Source organism: Urtica dioica, chromosome 8 (assembly GCF_054948205.1).
Source record: "Urtica dioica subsp. dioica isolate 48M chromosome 8, U.dioica_male_clone48M_v1_H2, whole genome shotgun sequence".
NCBI lineage: Eukaryota > Viridiplantae > Streptophyta > Magnoliopsida > Rosales > Urticaceae > Urtica > Urtica dioica.
In genome coordinates this window covers 1,188,813-1,212,833 of record NC_142763.1, presented here as the reverse complement: position 1 = coordinate 1,212,833, position 24,021 = coordinate 1,188,813, and the positions used below count along the sequence as shown (strand labels likewise).

Below are 24,021 nucleotides of genomic sequence, written 5' to 3'. Positions count from 1 at the left end.
ATTAAACTGAAAAATGATACAATTTTCACTTGTACAAGAGGACATACATTTTTACAGCTCATATAGACCGAACTCATAACTTCGCGATGGAAGTAGGTGTGAGATTACCATTATACCAAGCTACGAATCATAATAAAGAGGGAGGATTATCCATTTGGCTTATTTAAATAATTATATTAAAATTTAACTTCATTATTTAGTAATTAAAAATAGTCTAAATTAAGACAATACACATGCATTATATTAGGAAAGAGCTATGCATGCTATTTCAAAAATATTCTTCTAAAAGGTATATTAGGAAAGGTCTTCGACATTTTTAATAAAAATTTAGACACCTATATACATGCGATTTACCACTCTCAAAAAAGTTATCGACGGAGTAAAAAAATTTGTTGACATTTAATACTTGTACATTTTTTAAATTTGTAATGTTTCACTAATTTTAAATATATTTTAACTATTTTGCAAATCTATTAGTTTCGATTGACATTATAGCCAGAAAACCCATACTCCTAACTCTTCTTAAACATATCTCAATTTAAATGGACAATTAGACCAGTAGCTCACTCTCTTTTTACAAAATAGCTCAATTTTTTTTTTTTAAATAGTCAATCAACCCGAAGTTCATTTAATTAACTTCGACTTGGTGGATTATTTTCATAATAAAATGAAACTTGGAGTAGATCCTCAAAATGAAGTAGATATTGACTTAGTTGCGACAAATTAAAATACTGTTCACCAACCAAAAAAAAAAAAAATCGCTCTCCACATAGTCATATAAGCTGTTTTTTTGGAAGAAAATATAAGTTGTTTTCAATGAAGTTTTTTTTTCCTATAATTTCAGATGAGTCCAGTAGAAGTCTAAACAACAAAGGAATTTAGAATAGGCAAGGAGATATTTGAGGAATTAAGTTTGAAAAGAGCACAAGCGGAGGCTTTTACCATGAGTAAAGCCTGGAAACGATGAAGCCCAAACAATAAGCCCATTTCCAACAGGCAAGTTCACAGAGTGGAAGATGTGCGACGTTTGCCATAACGGAAACGAAGAAGAAGAAAATCACACCACCACCAACAATGGAGGTTGAAGAAGAAGAGCAAAGAACCAAACCAGTCGCTATTTTCATGGCCTTCGGTACCAAAGGAGATGTTTTTCCTATCGCCGTATGTCTATTCACTCGCACTTCTCTTATTTCCATCAAAATTCCGAATATAATATAAATGAATAAAATTAGTGAAGCAAGCAAGCATTTTTTTACTATCTTCCGCATTCTTTTATTTGTCCTTTGGTTCTATCAAACTTCAGAACTTTAGCATAATCTCGACTCAAGAGTGCGAAGATTGTTAGTCCTTGAGAAGGCTGTTTCGATAATTCTTGTCTCATTGATTCGAATTTGATGTCGTTTCACAGGCTATCGCGTCTGGATTCGCAATCGATCAGAGACAGTATCGCGTGTTTCTCGTGACTCATTCGGCTCATGAGGTTCGAATTCTGGGTTCCGTATTCGCTTTATCGATTTTGAATTTGGTTCGTCTGTTTTCATTTCCATTTGTTCGTTTATCATGTACCAAAATAGGGGAAACATTTCGTGGAATACAAAGAGGAAAAAGAAATGACTTCTCTAAGAAGTCATCATAATTAGCAGAAATTAACAACGTGCTTGATGGTAGTAACTTAAAGAGAACTCGTTATTTACAGCTGAATCTGAATTCTTTTGTTCTCTTCTAAATCTTATTATATATACCAAACCCTAGTATCTCAATAGAATTTTCGTTCTTGTCCTTCTAGCCGCGAAAATAAAGCATTTCAAATTAATATAATTTTTTCTTCTTTATTCAGTGGCTCACATACATAGGAAGTGATAGAACAAAGCCTTAAGGAAGTGATTAAATCCTCTTAAAAAATGCTTAATTTTTATTCTTTTTTTTTATGCTGTGTTGCAGCATTTAATGTCACACCTAGCCGAAAAACACGTCACATATCGTCCGATTTCATCGCCAGTGGTTCTTTCTACCGATCAGATTCAGAGTAGTAATAGTCTGAGTGATTTCATCCTTCTTGCTTTTAGTTTTTTCAATGGAAAGGAATAAAAAATCACCATTAATAGGAAGGTAATAAACTAATATACCTGTGATTTTCTATGTCTTTTCTCTTATCAGGCTCTGCAAATGAGGCATTTTCTTTGCAGAAAAAGACTCATATCAGAGACCATAGGCAAGAATGCGTTTCTGTCGTCGATGGTATACTTGGACGAGGCCCGAGCATGGATGGTGACTTTATTGTGATAAATTTTTTTGCGTTGGTATTTTTTTTCTTCTTCTTTTTCTAAACATTGGTGAAGAAATGTCTTAAGAAGAGGATTAGAGTGTCATAATTTTTTTTTTTCTGGTTATCCTAAACGTGGTTATTTGATGGGCAATGCTTTATGTGTGGAAATTCCCTTTGACATATAATAAACAAGACTTTTGATAATTTCATGTCATTAATTATGTTGGAATATCACATTGAACTTATATGACAATCCGAACCATTTTGTTGTTGGTCCAGGAAGGTTGGAGTCTAGCTGAACTATTTCGAGTTCGTTGCATAGTCGCCGCTCCTTATGTTGTTCCGTACAGGTAAACATAATTTGTATTCAACTCTTAAATAGAATTCAATTGATGAGAAATAAGAAATACAAGACAAACAGGTGTTAGAGAGGCTAATCCTCACACAAAACAAAACACTCCACTTCATGCTCAATGATTATTCTTTGTAACACCATTTCTTATCCTAAACAAGTAACAAATTATGTATTTGTCCGAACTCCTAACGTATTCCTCTTTCTTTTCGCAAGCGGGCTCTTGACAAAATTCTTGGAATATATGGCCTTGTATTTGGGAATCCGTTGTTTATATCAAAACGTTATACATGCTTCAGTGACAAGTCTTAAGTTTTTATCTAATTCTTTCAGTCTCCACCTAGTCTACTTATTACCTTCTCGATTAATTTTTTAATAAATTAACTGTTATTTGAAATACCGAGTAGCGCACCTTCATCATATGAACGTCACTTCAAAAAAGAACATCCGCTTCTGTACAAGTACCTAATGGAAGCTCCGCTGAAAAAGGTAATTATGTTTGCATTTAATTTACTACGTTAGTGTTGCTGTGAATTTCTGCAAAAAAAAAAAAAAAAAAAACATGTATAATTATAAATTATAATACATTATCGATGGTTGGTCTAGGTTTGCTGGGACGATGTAGTTCACTGGATGTGGCCACTATTCACCGAAAATTGGGAAACTTGGAGACGCGATCTGAATCTGAGTCCATGTCCCTTTACGGTCAGTTTCTCTTGACATAAATCTTCATACTCATTTGATATATTATTATACATTACCATGCTATGAAATCGAGTTTTTGATTCTCAACACCATGTGTATGTGTTCGAGTCTCATCCATTGTGTTAAGCCAGGACCCAGTAACGGATCTACCTGAATGGCATGAGAGGCCATCAAGTCCTCTACTATTGTGAGTATAAATGTATAGGTTATTTGGATCATATCAACAGAATTGAAAGCTAAATCCCAATAGTCTCGTTCTTTTGTTGAGATTTATTCATTTAATTTTTTTTGGCTGTACTTAAATCCCATTAGCCAAGCCTCTTGAGGAAGATTAGAATTTCACGTCATATATGAAGAGGGCTTAGCATTTCAATGTTAAGCTTAAAGCATGTTTTATACACGGACATGTCCAGTTTGAGTTTAAACTATCACTAAACACTTTTTCTCCTTTTTGGGCAGGTATGGATTCAGCAGAGAAGTGGTTGAATGCCCTGGTATACCTATTTCCCTTGTAAAAAAAACTGTGTGATTTTCTTGCTTGATCTTCAAGGAACCTCTTTAAATGGCATTGATTTACATTTACACGTTACTTTTTATCACATTGAAACAGATTACTGGCCATCTTCTGTTAGGGTTTGTGGCTTCTGGTTTCTCCCGGTTGAATGGCAATTTTCGTGCAAAAGCTGCAAAGAAATATCAGTGATTCAGCTCGACCAGAAAGACGATGAACTATGCTCGACTCATTTTCGGCTACAATCATTTCTGAAGGCTCGTGATTCGGAGCCAATTATTTTTATTGGACTGAGTTCTGTTGGTAGGCAAGTTCGTTCTTTGAGTTATCACTAACTAGCATAATTAAAATGTAATCACCAATCAAATCAAACTCTGTAATTTGATCCGAATTCTAAAGAAAATGATTTGGTTATACACGTTCTTTTTGCAGCATGGGATGCTTGAAAGACCCTCTAGCATTCCTTCGTGTTCTTCAAATGGTTTTGGAGATTTCAAATTACAGGATCATCCTCTTCACAGCTAACTATAAGCCTTTAGACACAGTGATTCAGGCAATGGGTTGTGATCGTTTCAGTGAAGATTGTAGCTCTCTTTTCCACGACCGGCTCTTCTGCTTTTCAGGGTAAATCGTCTTATTTGCAGCAATAAGCCTTATATCCATGATTTTTTTCCCTCTCCGAATATAATAGAACATCGCATGTACATTCCAAATCAGCTCTATACCATATAGCTGGATCTTTGCTCGATGTGATACAGCAGTTCATCACGGTGGAAGGTGATCGTAATTTACTCATTTTTAATCAGAATTATGTAACATGGTTAAGCACTATCATGTGTAATAATAAATCAATCAATTGTTTGAAACAGCGGAACTACCGCTGCGGCGCTTCAGGCTGGTATTCCACAGGTGAGCTCGGTTCATATGTTCTTATTTTTGTCTTAATTAGACTATTTACCGCGTCACGTACTTGTGATTTGTGCCATATTTGATTTGGGTGATGTGGGATATGAAAACTTCATTACCCAAATAGCCAAAGGAAGAAGATATGAAGTTCAGGTTATGTGTTTAGAGATGAAACTTAGGGGCTAAGTCAGTGAGAAGTATGGATCTTCACACATTATCAAATTTATCGACAATGAAAGATATGCAACATGATTTGATTTGATTGGATTGGATCCAAACTGAAGTTGCTTATGTAATAATATCTCCATATATACATTTCCAATCGTTAACTTGTTGGCGAAGCAACGTTCCACGGCCCTGGTCATTTTTTCCTTTGATTTATTTTTTGACGAATTAACGATTGGCACGGCAGGTCGTGTGTCCGTTCGTGCATGACCAATTCTACTGGGCCGAGCGAATGTGTTGGCTCGGAGTTGCTCCGGAGCCGCTGAAAAGGAACCACTTGTTCCCCAAAACTAATTACGACGAAGCCATCCGAGAAGCCGGGAAAGTGCTCTCGGGAGCGTTGAACGATGCATTGTCTCCTCGAATCAGGGCACGCGCTTCGCAGATATCTCAAACGATTGCTCTTGAGGTAGGTGATCTTTTGGTTATTATAATTGTTGAAATGGCATTGAAAAATTAAATGCTTGAGACATTGTGAATATGGGATTTAATTTTTGAGGTATGGATTTTCAGGATGGAGTGTTTGAGGCTGTCAAATGCATAAAGCAAGAACTAGGCTTGCTCTGATTTTTTTATTTTTTTATTTTTATAATGTTTATTAATGGTTTTTGCTAGGTTTTTTTTTCATTTATTTATTTTAGTGTACCCTTCGCATGGAAGGGATGTTTTAGTTGTTTTATTTTAAGTGATATGATATCATGCACGAATTGTAATATGTTTTTTTAGGAGGAAAAATAGCGTTGTCTTAAAAAACAAAAACAAAAATAGTTGGGAAGTAGCATTGAATTTGAGACTGTTACGCAAATTTCAATAGTTCTTATCTCTTTTCCCTTAAAAAAAAAAATTAAAAAATCTCTTTCCCAAGACATTGTTAGGTTTGAAATGAGATATTATTAAAGCGCAAAAATAATTGCAACTTGGTTGGTCCTGGTCGCCGGAGCCAGGTGGGTTGTTGGCACATTTATATTAGCAAATTCTTCTGAAAAGTCAATGTGTGATAAGTGATGAGATTTCAAAGTGGGTGTCATAGTGCTTCGAGCAATGGAATTATATATTAATTTTTTGTTAAAAAATACTGTACATTTTTTTTTTTTTTTTTTACATTATTCGAATGAAAATCGTGTGAACTGCCAAAAGTTACAATGATTATGGTCAAGTAGAGATGCTTGCAAATTATTTATATGATATAATTTAATTAGGTTTGCAAATGATATTATTACTAATTAGGTTCTTCACTAGGGCACGCGTATGTTATATACACATGAATCATGATAATCTTAGTTCTCGAGAAGCAAAGTGAATGTGTTATTGCTTTAATTTTACGGCATTCTTTGGTTGATGAAGGACTAAGAAATGATGATCAACGCAATTTATGCTCAACAAAAAGAGTTACCTGTTTCCACTAACCAGTTCCATTTTCATTCCAAAAAGAAGTTGAGTCAATAATTAGTTATATTGATTGACTTATTTGCCAAAAAGCTAATATAAAATTAAGGATGAAACTACAATAAGAGACGTCTTTCAAAAGCCTAGAGTTTAATAATGTTGTTGCATGGATATTGGTTTTTTTATATACACGTATTTTAAAGCAGATTGATTATAACAACGATTAAGATTACTATAACCCGTTAGGTTTTTCTAATCTAAATGGAAGTGTCTTCAATTTCTTCCGTATAGAAAATAAGATAAATGTTTCTTTTATATGTTTCGTTTGAGCAATTATTTTGATTGTTTGGAGAGCTTAGAGAGTTACTCTTTCAGATCAAGCTTTTGTAATCCGATCTGAAGTTTGAATTCGGTCTTTGTGTGTCCATTTATCCCTCACGCGCATGTTTATTCTCGGAAAAACTATATATTTGTTTTCATATTTTTTTTTATCGTCTGGAGAGCTTAGAACGAATTGTGTTCTTACTCTTATGTACGTCTGTGTTATTCATCTGTTATGGTACTTCTATAAGGGTAGTTTAAGCTTTTTTTTTTTTTTTTTTTTGAAGGGAAGGGTAGTTTAAGCTTATTAGAATTAGATGTTAGGTTTTTAATTATGTGAGAATTGACGAAACTCTTTTGTAAGGGATTTTGGGCGTGATTTCCACAGGAAGCGAGAGGATCTTGGACCTTTGAGCTTATTGTTTTGTCTATAAGTTAAAGTCCTGATTGTATATATTATTCAACCCTAGTCGTAAGGTTCTTATTTTTTATTTTCTATACACCATTTTTTAGGTGTGATGGATCCGGAAACTAGGTTTGAGTTGTTTTAGTTTTTAGATTTTTTTTAGTTAATAAGTTGTTTTTATTTATATGATTCACTTTATCAGTATTCAGGGACGAAGCCAGGATTTTCATTTAGGGGGGGCTAATTTGTAAAAAAAATTCAGGGGGAGCTAATTTGTAAATTTTAAGAGTAAAAATTTGTAAAAAAAAATGAAAAGTGGGTAAAAAATACAAAAAAAAAAAAAAAAATTGAGGGGGGGGCTAAAACCCCCCTCAATTACAGCTGGCTTCGTGCCTGTCAGTATTGATAGTTGTAATATTTGACTCTATGAATATGTTTTCAGATCATGAAATAAATAAATAAAAATCTTGAACATAGCTGACAATTGAAAAACGTAATTTTTTTGTATTCATGCTCCATTATTCAGCTGAAGGGTAAAATAGCCAAGATAAATAGTAGCATAATAGTCATGATAATTTCCTTGATCCATACTCGTTCCATTAAAAAATATTTGTATATAAAAACAAACCACAACATGTTAATGTTAATGATCACCTAAGTTTTATCACACTTGATTCATCTGCTATCTTGTTGTGTCATGGAAATATGTTCGATGACGCCACGATGACGTAGTGTGTGTACGTATATGTGTGTGTGTATATATACATATATATACATATATATATATATATATATATATATATATATATATATACTGGCTTTAAATTAGCCTCTTCTTAACTCAATGCTAGTCAAAAGCTAGCTAGTCGGTGGGAGGGTGTCAAGTAATATATTAATTGCTTAAGTTGCTCAAGTGATATATTAATTTATTATTAACTTTAAAAATTTGATATACGTGGCTCTTTTATCGAATTTCAAGATTACCATCCACAAAACTAAGTTGTTTAAAATAGTTACTTAATGTAGTTATGAAAGTATGCTGAATTTAATTAGTTGATAACAAAAGAAGCAAATACCAATGATTTCGATACGGAGTCGAGAAAAGATATATTTGATGATAAATTACAGGCATTTACCATATCATCCCAAAATAAAGTAATTTAATTGCAAGTATAAGAATCCGATTTTAGACAAAAATATCACAGAGTGTACGTCTTCAAAGTTAAACAGACAATATCAAGAAAAGAAAACAATAAGTCTTAACGTGTGAATATAACTGCTCTTGTTAATATCTCATATTAGCATACAAGTGAAAACTAAAATTTGAATGTTAATTTGATGACCAAAGCTGATGCAAGCTGAAACGTACTCTCTCCAAAACCCTATATCAATATATGCTATTATTATGTAGTACGTTTGTCTTCTTATTGAAAAGGTCAAAGCTCGGAGACAAAAACCATGGAAAAAATTTCTTCATAGCCGACGATATATGTTTTTGATTTTGGGACCATACCCTGTAAATATTTATTGTGTCATACTAGTGGGACCCACATCCATAAACCCCATCACCACCAACCTCTATTAAAGACTAGACACCATGGCTTACTAAATTAGCTGAACTCACTCACTATTTATAATTTTATATATCAAATACTATCATTATCTTGATATTCACATCTCTAGTGCGTTTTGTTATTTCTTTCATTACTAAGCTTATTAAGCATTTCAAACAAGAACGAAAATGGGCGGTCAGGGAAGAGTCAGTGCAAAGTCTGCAGCGACAAGTTTGTTGTTGTCGTTTTTACTGATAGCGAGTCAAACCGAGTTGACTCGGGCGGCGACGGTCTTCAATGTCGGCGGCGCCGGTGGTTGGACGTTCGCCGTTTCCGGTTGGCCAAGAGGAAAGACCTTCCGAGCTGGTGACACACTAGGTTAGTTATATTACGCACACACATCAAATATATATATAAATATATATATATACACACACACACTATTTAGACATCTACTACAATGAGTTAAATAATCATGAAATCTTCAGGGACAATAAATTATGTTTTCTTCCTGAAATTCTCTTATATATGCAGTACATATTATAAAACAGCAAATTGATATGAGTATATTAGTATATATTATATATATACTGCACATATATAAGTGAATCCATATTGTCCCAGAAGATCAATTTAATGATTAGTATTTATATTATATAATCCCTAATTAATCAATCTCAACTTTGAAGGGGGATAATCTGAAAGAGAATTCGTAAATATATTTAATTAACAATTTTTTTTTCCCATAAAGTCATGAGTTTATTCATCTTATTATAAATTAATTTTGAGATAAAATCAAGTACGTGATATATGAAACCAGATCATCAATTTCTTCCTTAATATCTCCGCTGGTTGGTGTCTTTCTAATCAAAATAAATCACGTTAAAGTTCGAGATCAAAACTACATTTAATTCTACAATTTTAATGAATTAATTTTCATTTTGGATGAAGTGTTCAAGTATAGCCCAGGTGCGCATAACGTGGTGGCTGTGAATTATGCGGGTTATCAAAAGTGTATTACTTCAAGAGGTGCCAAAGTGTACACAAGTGGAAGAGATAACATCAAGCTGGTCAAGGGTCAGAATTCCTTCATTTGCAATTTCTCTGGCCATTGTGAATCTGGAATGAAAATCACCGTTAATGCACTCTAATTTTATAAAATCAAAAGATTATTCCAATAATCAATGATATGGTCTAGCTAGTATGTATGCGTACTTGTATCAGTGGTGAGTGTGTTTAATATTATCATAATATGTCATATGTTATGTGTAAGTGTTATATATATGTACAAGTAGTCACAACTACCATGTACTGTCATATTAATGGGTGAAACAATTGCTTGTATGAATTTGCCAAGGGTTATATATATGTTTCGTTATATATATATATATATATATATATATATATATATATATATATGCATGCTTGTATTTCTGTATCATATTGCCTATGTGTTTCATGCCATTTTAATATAAGTTTTGTTTTTCACTCTCTCTGAGAACTTTATAACTTAGTGGCATCGTTATAGACCGAATTTCAAGTGTATTTCAAAGATAGAATGATTAGTTTGTATATACTCGATCAATGTCTTTTTCACTCAGCATTATCTAATTGTAACTAATTCATGATATTCTTATTTTGTCGTCAACCACTTGAGTCACCATAATTTTATAAGATAACAATAAACTCACTCAATTTAGCTAAAAATGAGATCACACAAATCACTACCATCAATATTGTTACACGTAATGATGATGATCAGCAACATATATAACTACCATAATGATAATGCTAATTATTTGGTGCATCTATTATACAATTAGATTATGGCTCGATGACGTTATCAGGACGTGGCATATAGACTCGAACTCACTCCCTACACACACATATATATATCATGTTATTTCTTATTATGAAAAAAGAAAAAGAAGAAAATGAGTAGGGAAGAGTCAGTGGAATGTTTTGGAACGACAAGTTTAGTGTTGTCGTTTTTCAGGAATCAAAGCTATGTGCAATGTATTTATGTAAGCTTTTAATTTATATATTTGTGTTAGCTTTTATTTTATTTTACATACTCTTAGTACATGAAAACGTCAAAATTGATGTCATAAATTTAAAACTCGCTTATTATGATGGGATGGATTGAGCACTATATCATTTATGTTTGGTTTTAGTCCATTTTAGAATGTGCGGACCTTTTTTTTATTCAAGTGTATGTTAGCATATTTGCTAATATTAAGACGAAATAAAAAGAAAAATAGTATTAATATTATTTATAAATAATTAACGGAAAAATTAATATAATAGATACATAGACATGAAATACAAAGAATGGCTTATGTAAATAAAACTAGATGAAACCAAAATCGATAAAGAAAATAAAACGTCGAGGCTCATTTGACCTTTTTCCTTAAAGCGTCATTGCTTTCTCACCGGATGCTGAAAAACAAGAGCAATCACCTTCCAAAAGACAACGATGTACAAGTTGAACAAAACATCATTGTGTTCAACTCCGACGAACTTGAACATGTGATCAGCTACACCAAGAGAATTGAAAGAAAATATAGAAACCATAACTCGTGTATATAGCTTTTTCGTGTATATTTCGTGTATACCAATGAATAGAAGATTAATATTAAGAAGCACTAGACATCGGTTGGCGTTTAATGTACGCAATCTATACTTAGTGTGCCTGTATATGTTTCTAATGGTAATGGAGTAACCTTGGTAAATTGGTAATGGAGTAACCTTGGTAAATTTTCGTTTAGTCGAAGCAAACAAATAATGTGAAGATGAACTATTGATTGATGTATAGAATGGGAACACACAAAACATGAAGCTGTATTGTAAAATACCAAGCGTAGTATACTTTGCCAATTCATTCATGTCTCCAAAGAAGTAAAACCATGATTAAATTTGGACAGAGCAAGAGTCCACATGAACTAAAAGGACTTGAATATAAGAGTCTACCACAGTATACATGTCTAATGCTAATTGCAACCGCAAATTCCATGATAATTAAATAAAAAAAATTAATTTAATTTGAGGAGGATTATAAGTTGCTAAGGGCGAGCGAATGAGAAACATGAGAACGAAACGCGCGTTTTGTACAGCAGATTCTATAGGAAGTGTGCGCAGAAGCCCAATCACAATCTGGCCCAATAGACCTTTATAATCTTAAAACAAGTACTGTAATCAGTTAGTAAATAAATCTTTCCTATTAAAGTCCATAAGAAAAATCATATCTTCTTAATAGATCAAAAAGCCATATGTTGGTAAAGCTAAATGATAGACCTGATGCTACAGCCCACAAACTGTTCATATGTTCGGCAAATTTTGTTATTCAGAGCACTTTTAACCCACAGAATCATAATATCAAGTTAATTAAAGCTGCCTCATTAAGTTTTGGCAACTTGAATTTATTTTGCAAGTTATATGAAAAAAGGATTGTGTAAAACCTAATCTGACATTACTTTAAGTACTTTAGGTGGCTACTAAACTAGACTTATATATTAATAATTTGCGTATAATTTTTTATCAACCGATATTTTAGTAATATAGTATAATAATCACTAAAATGTTCAGTGGGTCACGTGCCCCCAGTGCCGCACTGTGTATCCGTGCTGGATAGAGAAGACTCGGTGTAATGTTTTGGAACGACAAGTTTATAGTTGTCGTTTTTCAGGAATTAAACCTATGTGCAATGTTCTGGGAATAAATTCAATTTGCTTATTCTTATAGCTGACCTTCAAGTTCGTCGACATTGGTGGTTAGACTTTAATTCAAAGGTTTAGGATGACCCACATAAAAGACTTTCTTAGCTGTTGACATCCTTGGAGCAATTTTAGTTCTTTCAGTAACGATATTAGTGGGTTTTTAGCTCATTTGGTTCTTGTATATTTGTATTTTAGTGGTATTAGTCCTTAATATTTTCTTTTTTTCAAATACGTCCTCATGTGCTAGTCGCGTGAATACTTTGTTGATTATTTAACGTGAGGGACAAAATGCGCCAAAAAAACAAATTTTGAGGGTGGTTTCGTTCTAAAAAAAAGGCTAAGGACTAATATCGCTTAACTATAAAAGTACAGGGACCAAATAAGCTAAAACTCTAAAAATTGAATAAGATATATCACTTAGCTAGGCGACTAATAAAAAATTATTAAAATGTAAAAATGAATTGTTACCTTTATAAGATAAATAAAAATAGATCATATTGTGATCTAAAAAATGCCAAATATAAACTAGACAATTTTAAGTTCTTAATCTTATGGTATAACTTCTTTTGTCGTAAGATTATTTTTTTCTAATGTGGGTGTGTTATGTTTTATTACAAATTTTATTTATCAACGTTTACGTTATTAAATTTCATTAAAACTAACATTATCGAAAGGAATATATTTTATAACTCTATTTTTCTACTGACTTAATACTTGGGGTTTCCCTAGAAATGTTATTCTGGAATGAAAATCGCCCTCACTCCAACCTAATCCTTATATATTTCATTAAGTTAATCATTTCCGAATAATATGTAATGTATCAATAAAGTCCTGAATCTCTCCATTGCTAGTATGACTATTTATGGTATCTGAAATGAGGGTTCTCCCAGCCCTCCTCTGAATAGGTATTCATATTCATGTACTTAGTTTTATCAGAGAAATAAAATAAATTAAATACAAGGTATAGTAGGTGAGATTTTAATTAGATATACGTCCCCGTGTAGTCACTCGCATCACAAGTTCACAACTACCTTGTGTCCTAGTGGGTGCAATATTTATTGAGATGATATATATTAATAATGAATTGAATATGATTATTAAGATTAAATCAGCTCCGTCCAAGCCAGCAGTACCGTATTTATTGGGATGGATTGGTCCTTTGTTTGTTTTCATGCAGTTCGTCGTCGTCGTTTAGGCTTAGCTACTTTATAAGCTAGTGAAGAAATTCTTATCCGGGTTATTCGCATGTGGATAGTTTTAGGACCCGTATACATATTAATTGTTCCCACTCCTTGATAATTTTTTTTTAAGGCCACTCCTTCATATTTGACCCACACTAACTCCAATAAAAAAAAAAACAAGGGTCCTTTTTTACTTCGTAACTTGGATGCATTGGAAAGCTCTTATTACGCCATTGGACATGAGTTTATATATATATATATATATATATATATATATATATATATATATATATATATATATCAATCAACTAATTTTTTTTCATCAAATTTGTAACAAAATCACTTTTTTTTTTATGAAAACATTTATCACCAAAACATTTATTTATGATAAAAATTAATTGGTGTGTAAAAAAATAATTCTTTTCAGTAAAAATCATCTAAAATAATAATATTCATGTCAAATTTCCTATAATTATGGCAGAGAAACCATACGGTCTTAGACTGACATAAAAAAATGGTAAGATTTGCGGGAATAGTGGCATTGAGTCGACAATTTTTTTTTTTTTTTTTTTTTTTTTTTTTTTTTACGCATGACTAATAACAATTGTTCTTATTTTGGTTTTTTCGGTTTCAACAAGATAAGCTTAGATCTACGTATAGTAAATGTTTACGTGGTCTATTGAATAGGTTCAATAACACATGCAGATACATAAATAGTTCCACGCATTCATCTGACGTATAGGCTTTCTATGAGTTTATTCATCTCCTGCTTTTATTAAGGAAAGTAGTCGCTAAATAATTAGCTGGCTAAACTATATTGCTAAGTAGAACTAATAACTGATGAAATGGGTAAGTTCAAGTGGTGAACACTTCTATCTATGCTTACACAAAATTGAGATTGTAAGTTCAAGTCACAACTAAAACAAAATCTTGACAAAAAAAATTAGAACTTTTTTTAACTAGGATAAAAAAAATTAACAAATAATAATATCCTTATAAGATATATATATATATATATATATATATATATATATATATATGTGTGTGTGTGTGTGTGTGTGTGTGTGTGTGTGTGTGTGTGATTATATATATATATATATATATTGGTTTTTAGACTAAGTGGTGGTTTTTGGAATCCAATGTTTAAAACAAAAACAAAAACAAGAAACAAATAGTAGCGATCGATGGACTGATCCATTGACAAATCATTTTAGAGCACTAAGGATATGCAATCATCATATTCCACGGTGCTTTAAACATAACCTCATTAGTCATTACCATCTTTCAGCATCATGGCACACAGAGATAAAGCGACGCAAAAGTATAAATATAAAAAGATATTGAAACCTAGGTATAGTATTGGAAATTATAATACATATATAAATGTAATATATATATAGGGTTTCATAGGTGTAAGTTTTATTTGTATAAACTAATTAGTTAATATATATATTTATATACATAAACTGCTGAAATAGTTTATATACATTGTTGGGCGAGGAAGACACACGTGATCCCCTAACACTGTATTAAATTGCAAAAAAAAAAAAAATCGTTGGTTTCATAAAACGACATATATTGAAGGCGATTGTAAAAGTATTTAGTTTTTTAGACACAAAAAAAAGTCTCTCCAAAGATAAATGTATCCAAATCTCTAACAAAAAAAAAAAGGCTTCAAATATCGATCTTAGAAATATCTTCAAATAAGGATCTACCATAGAAGTATATCGATCTTAAAGGTTTGTGAAGACGTACGTTCTTTTGATCTCTTAAATGGATGCTCTTGAAGACGCCACACTTAGAAATCATGTGATGGTAGAGCCAAAATATAAGGTCCTGCAAAATAGTAACCCGCATTGGATTTATTTACAATTCAAGTTACCTTGTTTAAGAGGAGAGAGAGAGAGAGAGAGAGAGAGAGAGAGAGAGAGAGAGAGAGAGAGAGAGAGAGAGAGAGAGAGAGAAGAGAGAGAGAGAGAGAGAGAGAGAGAGAGAGTAATATTTATGTTTTTGTGGATCTAACATCTAATTCTAAATAAAAGATCTAGAATACTGAGGTTGCTAATTAAATAAATTACATATACATACTTGCGATGCAAATATATACTCCAAACATTCGATGGTGATATTATTATTTATGAAACTTTAATTAAATATATATCTACACATATAAACGTAAATACTAGATAGCCGATATGATTTGAAGATATCTATGTAATATGTGCGTCTGCTTATGTAAAGATGATACGCAAAAAAAAAAAAAAAAAAAAGGAACAGAAAAAGGGATTTATAGAGAACTATATACGATCACCAATACAGAGTGATAGAATAAAAGAACTGTCCCCTTGATGTTTGTCAGAGAGAGATTTACAGAGTCAGTTTGACATTCTAGCCACCTCCGATAAAAGACCAACTCTCTGTCGATTTTAATATTATTTGGAGATGGACAGAATGCCAAATCGCCTCTGCAACAAGGCCTCTGAAAAACCCTAGAGAGAGAGAGAGAGAGAGAGAGAGATAATTTGATCAAGATGTTATATATCTGTTTGTTAAAATGAAAACGTTGAGGAAATAGAATATATTGAACCTTTTGGGATTTCATATGGATGGGTTTTGAAATGAGAGATTTGACTTTTTCTTTTTCCTTTTTGTGGAAGAAAGGTGTATCAGCGTGCATGAGGTTGTACGAACATGTGTGAGAGATATTATAGTCTCTCTTTTCTTTTCCTGAGCCATGTATTACATGACCAAACATATATTGACACGTAACATTTCTAAATTAGAATGGTATATTTGACGTTTACGGTTTGACTTTAGGTGGTAATGTAAATCTCCTGCCTTGTTCTTAATATGCTTTTTGACTTTGGGTTAAGAAAATGAAAGGAGTGCAAAATGAGTTGTCCAATTCGTCTCCCACTAAAAAATTTACTTTACTTTGCCAGCAAAACGGCTGTTTTGTGTTTCCAAACTATTTAAATAATGCGACACTACTCATGATTTCCATTTCATTGAAAAAAAAAAAACTTATGGTTTTCATGCCGTTGGCATTTTTCTCAACATTCAATAAAAAAGTTCGAGTTTCGCTTTCATTTTTCAAAGAAAGAAAAAGTTAAATAATCATACATACAATTTGACATTGCTAAATAGTCAATATTTCGTAAATCTTATATAAATAATAGCTTTCATATATTTACAGACGTAAATCTTAAATAAATAGCAATTTTTATTTATTAGATCGCGTCATCTTTATAGCTATTTATTTAAGATTTATGAAATATTGACTATATAATAACAATTTCAAACGTTTTAATTAGCTATTTACCTAATTTTTTGAAAAATAAATGGGTTGACTTTATTATCTTACAATTTAAAAGTAAAAGCATATAGTAACCACGTAACGTTTTTGAGGGGTCGAATTCAAAAGCTTTGAATTGTCCCCAAAAAATTATACCAAAAAAAAAAATCAAATTAAAAATTTCCCCAATTTATTTCTATTCATACAAGGAAAAATAAATGTATATGTCCCACAACTTTTGTCCTCATGAAGTAATTTACATTGTTATGTCAGGGTTTTTTTTTTTCTCCACCCACGTATATTTTCTTATCAACCTTGTATATATAATTATATTAGTCAATAATGTTGATGAATATTATCAAAATCCTATTATTGACTTTTTAAGGTCAGATTGATTTACAGGAAGGGGAAAAAAACACTATTTGGCTACACAATTTCCGAACCGACTAAGGGACTTTCATCTTCAAGTAACTCATTTACCGGGTTGTCCTTAGCCCATACCTCGGCATCTCGGTACCCGAGTTCGAAAAGCCGGTCGAGAATAGAATCTTCTGCCGGCTCAAGAGCCCAACTAAAAAGCTGTGAAATAGTTTTGACGAGATTATGGATCGAACGAAGGAAGTGAATATCAGTTTAAAAAATGATCAGCTACACGAGTTTTACCTCTCGGGGACCAGCTCTGTTTTCGGGGTTGCAGTCTGGACTGATTCCGACCCCTTCCAATCCCAATCGACTCGCCGGAAAAGCACAAATACGAACCTGCAAAAAAAAACTCCGATATGGTTCACAACAGCTGAGAGTACTATTTAAGAAAGGAAATTCCGTGCAACGATCATTGTTTATGTATATTGAATAAATTGTAGATTCGTCCCCTGAACTATGGTGGGTGTGTATACTTTGCCCCCTGATTTAAAAACCTTCAAAATAGTCACTATAAGTTGTAATTCGTATGAAGTCTAGTCCTATTGTTTCTTTAACTAAAAATCACCAAAAATTATTAAATTATCTAAAACAGCTACAACAACGATAGTTTGGAAACTGACCATTCAGTGAACAAAATAATTAGAACGACTAAAGAGACACGATTTATAACTTAAAGGACCATTTTAAACGATTTTTTTTTTTTGTTTGTTATCAGGGGGATATAGAGTAACGCAACCACCATATAATTCAGGAAGGCTAATACACAAACTATTTGTTAATATTTTCAATGTTACACACACTGGGATTTAGGTAAATAAAAGGCATAATTAAATACCGTCTTCGTAGCAGATGTTGGTGGCATGAACAACGTTAAACCCCCATCTATGCAAAGCCTATTTCGGAAACGCGTAACAGGACTTGGTGCAAGATATCTGCAGTTATAAAACAGCTGTCGGTACGTAGCTAAAAACACAGTAGACTTTCAAATGTTGTTCGTGGAGTGTAATATTCTGATATACCCGGGAATGAATGAAGAAGTGACAACTGCATTTATAAGATCGTCTTTGGAGTCAAACTTGTCTACCAACAAACCTCTGGGTCTCCATAGAAGCTGAGTTACAGCAACTGAATAAAAAGAATAGCTACGAGTCAGTTTGTGTAAGTTATTTGAAAAGTGTAGTTTCAAATAATGGAAATATGAAGTTGATCAGCTCAGAGGTCAAGCATATCAACCACCTTTCTCTATAATACTCCACTTTTCAATTCCAAAGTAACCAAACATCCCAAGATTCAGATTCGATTTCCTACTTCAAATACAAGAGACGAAAGTCTGAACAATATTTCTTTGCCTAGAAAGAGGTTGTCCATATTTCTCTTTCAAGCATTATAGTAAGAATCAGTCGAACTGCCAAAGCAGATTAGGAGATATACGAATCAAAGTAAGTTGCCTATGTTCAACAGTTTCTTAGAGACCAATCAACGCACTTTTCCATGTCGTTAACACAGAGGAAATTTTACTCACCACGAATTCGACCACTCGATCTAATATGCACATCGTCGGGTAGAAACTTCTCAAGAACCTCTCGCAGAACAGCCTGCAAAAGTGGGTGAAGATAAATAGATCGAAGAGCTTATCGTAGTCAATATCCATTTGAAGTCAATTACAAGTCAACTACAGAGGCGTCACAATACAGTATATATACATCTCCACATTACTCCAATCACTTGAAAAGGCAATTGTAGCTCAATGTGGAACTCAATTGGTTGGTATTGCAAAATGTGGGCGATATACCATTTGACTCAACATTCCTAAAAAAACACTAAAAAATTACGAAAATCGAGCCAAATTCAAGACTAGCAAAAACCGTTTAGTATAGAATAATTACCCCGAGCCGAAAAGCAGTCCCTTTAGTTCGGCAATCGTCAGCCAGTACTTTTGTAGCCCTCAAGGCCTCTTCCATGGTAGCCCCGGATGCAACCACAGCACAGACTATCGCACCGGCCGAGGAACCAGCCAATGGTGTCGTGTCCTGTGTTTCACAATACACCGTTCTTTCTATTCACCAACAACTCGACAAAAAGAAGGAAATAAAACAAGACATTCTAATACTGAAATTGATTCACCCAGAATATAATTGCTGAAATAAGTGCCTTTTCTTTGAGGATTATACTTTCAATCGCATGGCTACTTTAGAACCAAACTTCATAAACCAAGAAATCATCGAAATCACATCGCTTCACAATACACCTTTCTTTATATTCACCAACAACTTGACAAAAAGAAGGAAATAAAACAGACATTCTGATACTGAAATTGATTCACCCAGAATTTAATTGCTGAAATAAGTGCCTTTTCTTTGAGGATTATACTTTCAATCGCATGGCTACTTTAGAACCAAACTTCATAAACCAAGAAATCATCAAAATCACATCGCTTCACAATACACCTTTCTTTCTATTCACCAACAACTTGACAAAAATAAGGAAATAAAACAGACATTCTGATACTGAAATTGATTCACCCAGAATTTAATTGCTGAAATAAGTGCCTTTTCTTTGAGGATTATACTTTCAATCGCATGGCTACTTTAGAACCAAACTTCATAAACCAAGAAATCATCAAAATCACATCGCTTATAACTACGCAAAGATTGAAGTAAATGATAAGTTGTCAACTTCTCAAATATCTTCCGAACGAAACATCGAGCAGAATCTAAAAGGCAAGGCCAAAGCATACGTACGAATCGTATATATCACCGACCGCCTCCAATGGATTAAGAACAATTTATATTCAAGGTTCAAATGGAACGTTCTATTCTACCATCCACGCGTTTCATTTTAGTCCAAACACAAAATCTTGTAATAAAAATATCTACTTGAAACATTTTAATTTTCAGAATTATGACGGCAGAGCTGAATTACAAGAACAATTCCTAATAACTTGATTCAGACCTTGATGTAGCCATTTTCAATGAGGAGCTGAGCGACGCCGAGGTGATATGGGAAGAGAAGTCCGGCGGCGGAGAAGCTGAACCCCGGCGAACTAACCACCGGCCTCCGTAGCTCCGCCTCAACGTCCTTCGTCCTCTGCTCCCACACCACTTCGTCGTCCCTCCATATCCTATCTCCGACCGGAGCTCGGCCGAGCGTCGTGGTCTTGACGATCCGAGAGGCTATGCCGATGAAGAGTTCACCGGTGGCGACGGCGAAGGATTTCCTGGCCTCCGATCGCTCAGGCTCAGGGTTAGGACTCCGGTCCGAGGACGAAGAAACGGATAGGGATCTTCGCGGCGCGGCGGAGCGGCGGAGAGAGAGTGTACGACTGTGTGTGAGGTTTGGGTTAGGGTTTGGGGAAGAGAGGAGGTTGGGACGACAATGGCGGTGATGGAGGAGAGAGGAAAGCGATTGTGACGCCATGGATGATGAAGCAAAGAGAGAGGCTAAAGCTCTGTTTGGTTTCTTGTTCACCGCCATTTTTCCTTTTCGGTTTCGTAACCAAATACTTTGGGTTTTTTTATTTTTTGTACAAGTCCCTAGTTTTATGGTAATTTGGCTGTTTAATTCCTATATCATTGCATAACCCTTTGCAGTAGTTAACGCTTACACGTTATACCTTTAAGTGTCAGTCTATATAGATTAGACAAATATTTTGGCGGATAATATATCATATTTTATTAATAATGATAAATAAAATAAATATAACTTTTACCGCCTGAAAATAACTAACCATCGCTCAAGACTTCGGAATTCGGACTATGTAATAGATACTTACCGAGATTGTCCCGAATTCCTATATCTCTTCTATTTCCCGAAATCAAACATTTACTAATTTAATTTAGTATGTTTTTGAAAAATTATAGGAAAATATTGAAATTGCGATCTAGTTAACGTTTCGATTAAATTTCAAATATAGTCAAAATTAATGACGTGATGTTATTATTCAAATAGCAAATTACATAACTATTCTTTGTTATTATTCATGTAGTCCAATTAGTTGCACTGAATCATTGATTTGATTTTTATTGTCTTTTTACGTTAATTTACACGTTAATATCTTTTAACGTTGAAATTCTTTTAATTAGAGAGTGGTTATGTTTTGTTATTTTGAATTTAGGAAAATTCGGTTATAGCAGGCAATTTGGTAATTTCTGTCAATATTAATTTTGTTTAATTTCAGTTAGTTTTCGTTTTTTTTCACGTTAGCTAAAATGTCGACTAGTAGTTGGTTTCTATGATTTATGCTATATAAGAGTATTTTCGATATTTTCTAGCCGTTTATTTATGTAAATGACTAAATTATAAAATTTACCAAATATCGATTAGATCCTTAAAAACATGTTTGAGATTGGCTGTATTGCTAGATCACCCTATGTTTATATGTGAAATTTCGTAAGCCAATTGTTTTATTTTCTTGTGATATAGATGCATGATAACAATAAAAACCAAATTAATAGCACAACTATATATGTTAGAGTTATTCAAATTGACTTGAGGTAATTTTTCATTCAAGTACATGCAGGCTAACAAAATTCAAACTTTAATTACTTGTTCCGGTGATTTGAGTCCAAGTAATTAACCTAAAGTATATAACTATACCAAGCACTATACACTACACATAGTTCACAATTACTTTTTCAACACGTCCATTAAAGGATATTTATATATACGTGGAATCAATATTACAAAACCCTGCAAAGCTTGAAGAAGGTCTCAAGAAGGAATTCTATAAGAAGGATCAACCATCTTCAAGACGAACAAGTTTCCTTTATCGCCTCTCGATACACTGCCACAATTTGATCAAATTATAGAACCGATAATCAGCGAATAAGGTGACCAATTTTACGGCGGGAAAAAAAGTTGAAAGTTATATATATAAAGATGAATCAAATAAAATACAAGAGAAGGTCGGAAATTTTGAAACTAACCGCAATTCTTCATCCAAGTACGTAATCTCTAACTCTCCACGAGCTCTTCCGGGTGCTTTAATCGGTATCTTTTACACATAATAAAGTGGTCAAAAAATTATTGATCACATCACAAGCCACATGACATAATAATAAGAAATAATTAATACTTACAAGACTTCCGATTTTGAAAGTGTCGAATTGCACGGCGACTTTTCTCGAGCTCAGAGGCGTTAAATCTGCTGTCACCTGTGAGGCACAGATTCAACAAATGTGAGAAGAAGAAAAAAAAATTGAAGAAATAAAAGAAAATTGTGATGAGTATTGCCTGGTTGAAGAATGGGAAAGATTCCATGTTTTGGGCTCTAAGCGTGTCGGAATTGATGGCTTGGAAGTTTGTCTTTGATCTTAAAAATTTCGGCCTCTGTCACAACAATGAAACTATCTCCATATGATTACCATTTTATAAAAAGAACAGTAATTGCTAAAATTATGTATATTATCGAATGAGTAATTGTTCTACCCCGGTTTGAAGAATCGAGCTTGAAGTGGTGTAAATGAGTTCCCATTTCCCGTTGAGTAAGTCTGATTTGAGCGGTTCTTTTGTCGGATTAACTTCTTCGAGTTTTCGAGCAATCTGGTTCGGCCACACAAAGATGAAATATCCATGAGTCAGAGGATAGAAAGATAAGCACATTCACATAACTTCATTTCATAACTGCAAAGAAAATCACAGCTCATTATAAAGAAGTGATTCTTAGGAATATGCTGAAAGATCCAATCTTTTCTTTTGCTCTATGCTCTGAGTTTGACTTTGAATATGAAGCCTAAACTTGTTTATTTTTTCCTCTTTTCTTTCTATTCACAAATAGCCATATGATATTATTTATGCATTCAGAACTCATACAGCAAAGATTACTTCATATTTGCAAGGCAAATTACACTTTCTTAAATGGACACACACACAAAAAAAAAAAAAAAAAATTCACTTTCTTAAATGGACACAAAAAAAAATCCTAATCAAGCCTCAGATAGCGTACAAATGTATTTCTCCTCAAGTTTCTTACCATCAAAATTTCGGAACAAAAATCCAATCCCTACAGCTTGAAATGTGAAATCACCTAAAAGCTGTAAGCTTTTTCACTCTTAGGTCACAATGCCTTGTCAAATTGTTCATTCTCAACTATACAGTCTCGAGAAAACGACAATGAAAAAAAAAACCTAACCTGATCAACGATCTGCTGGTCCTCCGGCGTGGCCTCGGCGCCGCGGTCGAGCGGCGCGATGGCGTCGAGAAGCTCTTCCTTGAGAGCCGTCGGATCTTTTCCTTTCTTGCTGAGGAAGGAAGAGAAGAAAGAGACGTTGAGTCTCCATGAATGTTGCTGATCCGAAGCCAATGAAAAAGAAGACGAAGATAAAGAAAGATTTGTTGGTTTCGTTGAGAATGGGAGAATGGGATTGGAATGATGAAGAAGTTTGGGACTCGAAGAAGAAGAAGATGACTGACTGGTGGTTGTGAGAAATAGAGGAGAAGAGCAAGAAGATAAGGCCATTGTTAAGGACCTTCTCTTTTCCTTTATTATTTCTGTTACATTTCTATTTTGATACCAAAATAAAGGGAATTTCTTTTGATTCTGTCGGAGAGACAAATTAGTTAGTTGATGTGGTCCTTAATTAACAATATTGGCAAATGAGTAATTTTATTTTTGGATCAATTAGACAAGTAGTTTAATAGTTTACTCTTTTTAAAAAATACCAAAATTTTTATTTTATTAAGAAAATAGTCAGTTTTTTTAAATTTAATTCGACATAATGAATTATTTTATAAATAAAATGAAATTTTAATTATAATATTAAAAGAAATTATGAGA

The 24,021-nt window shown here is 33.2% G+C and overlaps 4 protein-coding genes across 9 annotated transcripts; 2 read left to right on the top strand and 2 right to left on the bottom strand.

Annotated features, from left to right (window-relative positions):
• Window positions 1-987: 987 nt before the first annotated feature.
• On the top strand, window positions 988-5,778 carry LOC149387015 (UDP-Glycosyltransferase superfamily protein). Of its 6 annotated transcripts, none has more exons than XM_089623374.1 (15): window positions 988-1,161; window positions 1,409-1,480; window positions 1,942-2,026; window positions 2,158-2,300; window positions 2,546-2,616; window positions 3,026-3,107; window positions 3,225-3,323; window positions 3,455-3,510; window positions 3,783-3,817; window positions 3,934-4,141; window positions 4,267-4,458; window positions 4,552-4,611; window positions 4,704-4,743; window positions 5,153-5,374; window positions 5,479-5,778. In XM_089623374.1, exons 1-15 carry the CDS (start codon window positions 1,075-1,077, stop codon window positions 5,530-5,532), a joined length of 1,506 nt encoding a protein of 501 aa, XP_089479500.1. In that variant the 5' UTR covers window positions 988-1,074; the 3' UTR covers window positions 5,533-5,778. The 6 variants fall into 6 exon arrangements, with proteins under 6 accessions (XP_089479500.1, XP_089479499.1, XP_089479498.1 ...); XM_089623373.1 differs by having other exon boundaries at window positions 1,942-2,029; XM_089623372.1 differs by having other exon boundaries at window positions 1,942-2,041.
• Window positions 5,779-8,708: 2,930 nt separating this feature from the next.
• LOC149387014 (basic blue protein-like) lies at window positions 8,709-10,009 on the top strand. Its single transcript, XM_089623375.1, has 2 exons — window positions 8,709-9,009; window positions 9,583-10,009. The coding sequence occupies exons 1-2, from the start codon at window positions 8,820-8,822 to the stop codon at window positions 9,780-9,782; spliced, it is 390 nt and encodes a 129-aa protein (XP_089479501.1). The 5' UTR covers window positions 8,709-8,819; the 3' UTR covers window positions 9,783-10,009.
• A 6,977-nt stretch (window positions 10,010-16,986) lies between these two features.
• Window positions 16,987-20,807, bottom strand: LOC149387013 (uncharacterized). Its single transcript, XM_089623552.1, has 7 exons — window positions 20,199-20,807; window positions 19,133-19,276; window positions 18,769-18,841; window positions 18,266-18,371; window positions 18,082-18,178; window positions 17,487-17,582; window positions 16,987-17,402 (listed from the first exon to the last, which is right to left on the bottom strand). Exons 1-7 carry the CDS (start codon window positions 20,718-20,720, stop codon window positions 17,250-17,252), a joined length of 1,191 nt encoding a protein of 396 aa, XP_089479678.1. The 5' UTR covers window positions 20,721-20,807; the 3' UTR covers window positions 16,987-17,249.
• A 908-nt stretch (window positions 20,808-21,715) lies between these two features.
• On the bottom strand, window positions 21,716-23,764 carry LOC149387012 (putative plastid-lipid-associated protein 4, chloroplastic). Its single transcript, XM_089623576.1, has 6 exons — window positions 23,377-23,764; window positions 22,674-22,787; window positions 22,479-22,574; window positions 22,325-22,399; window positions 22,172-22,239; window positions 21,716-22,029 (listed from the first exon to the last, which is right to left on the bottom strand). The coding sequence occupies exons 1-6, from the start codon at window positions 23,701-23,703 to the stop codon at window positions 21,957-21,959; spliced, it is 753 nt and encodes a 250-aa protein (XP_089479702.1). The 5' UTR covers window positions 23,704-23,764; the 3' UTR covers window positions 21,716-21,956.
• Between the last annotated feature and the right edge of the window lie 257 nt (window positions 23,765-24,021).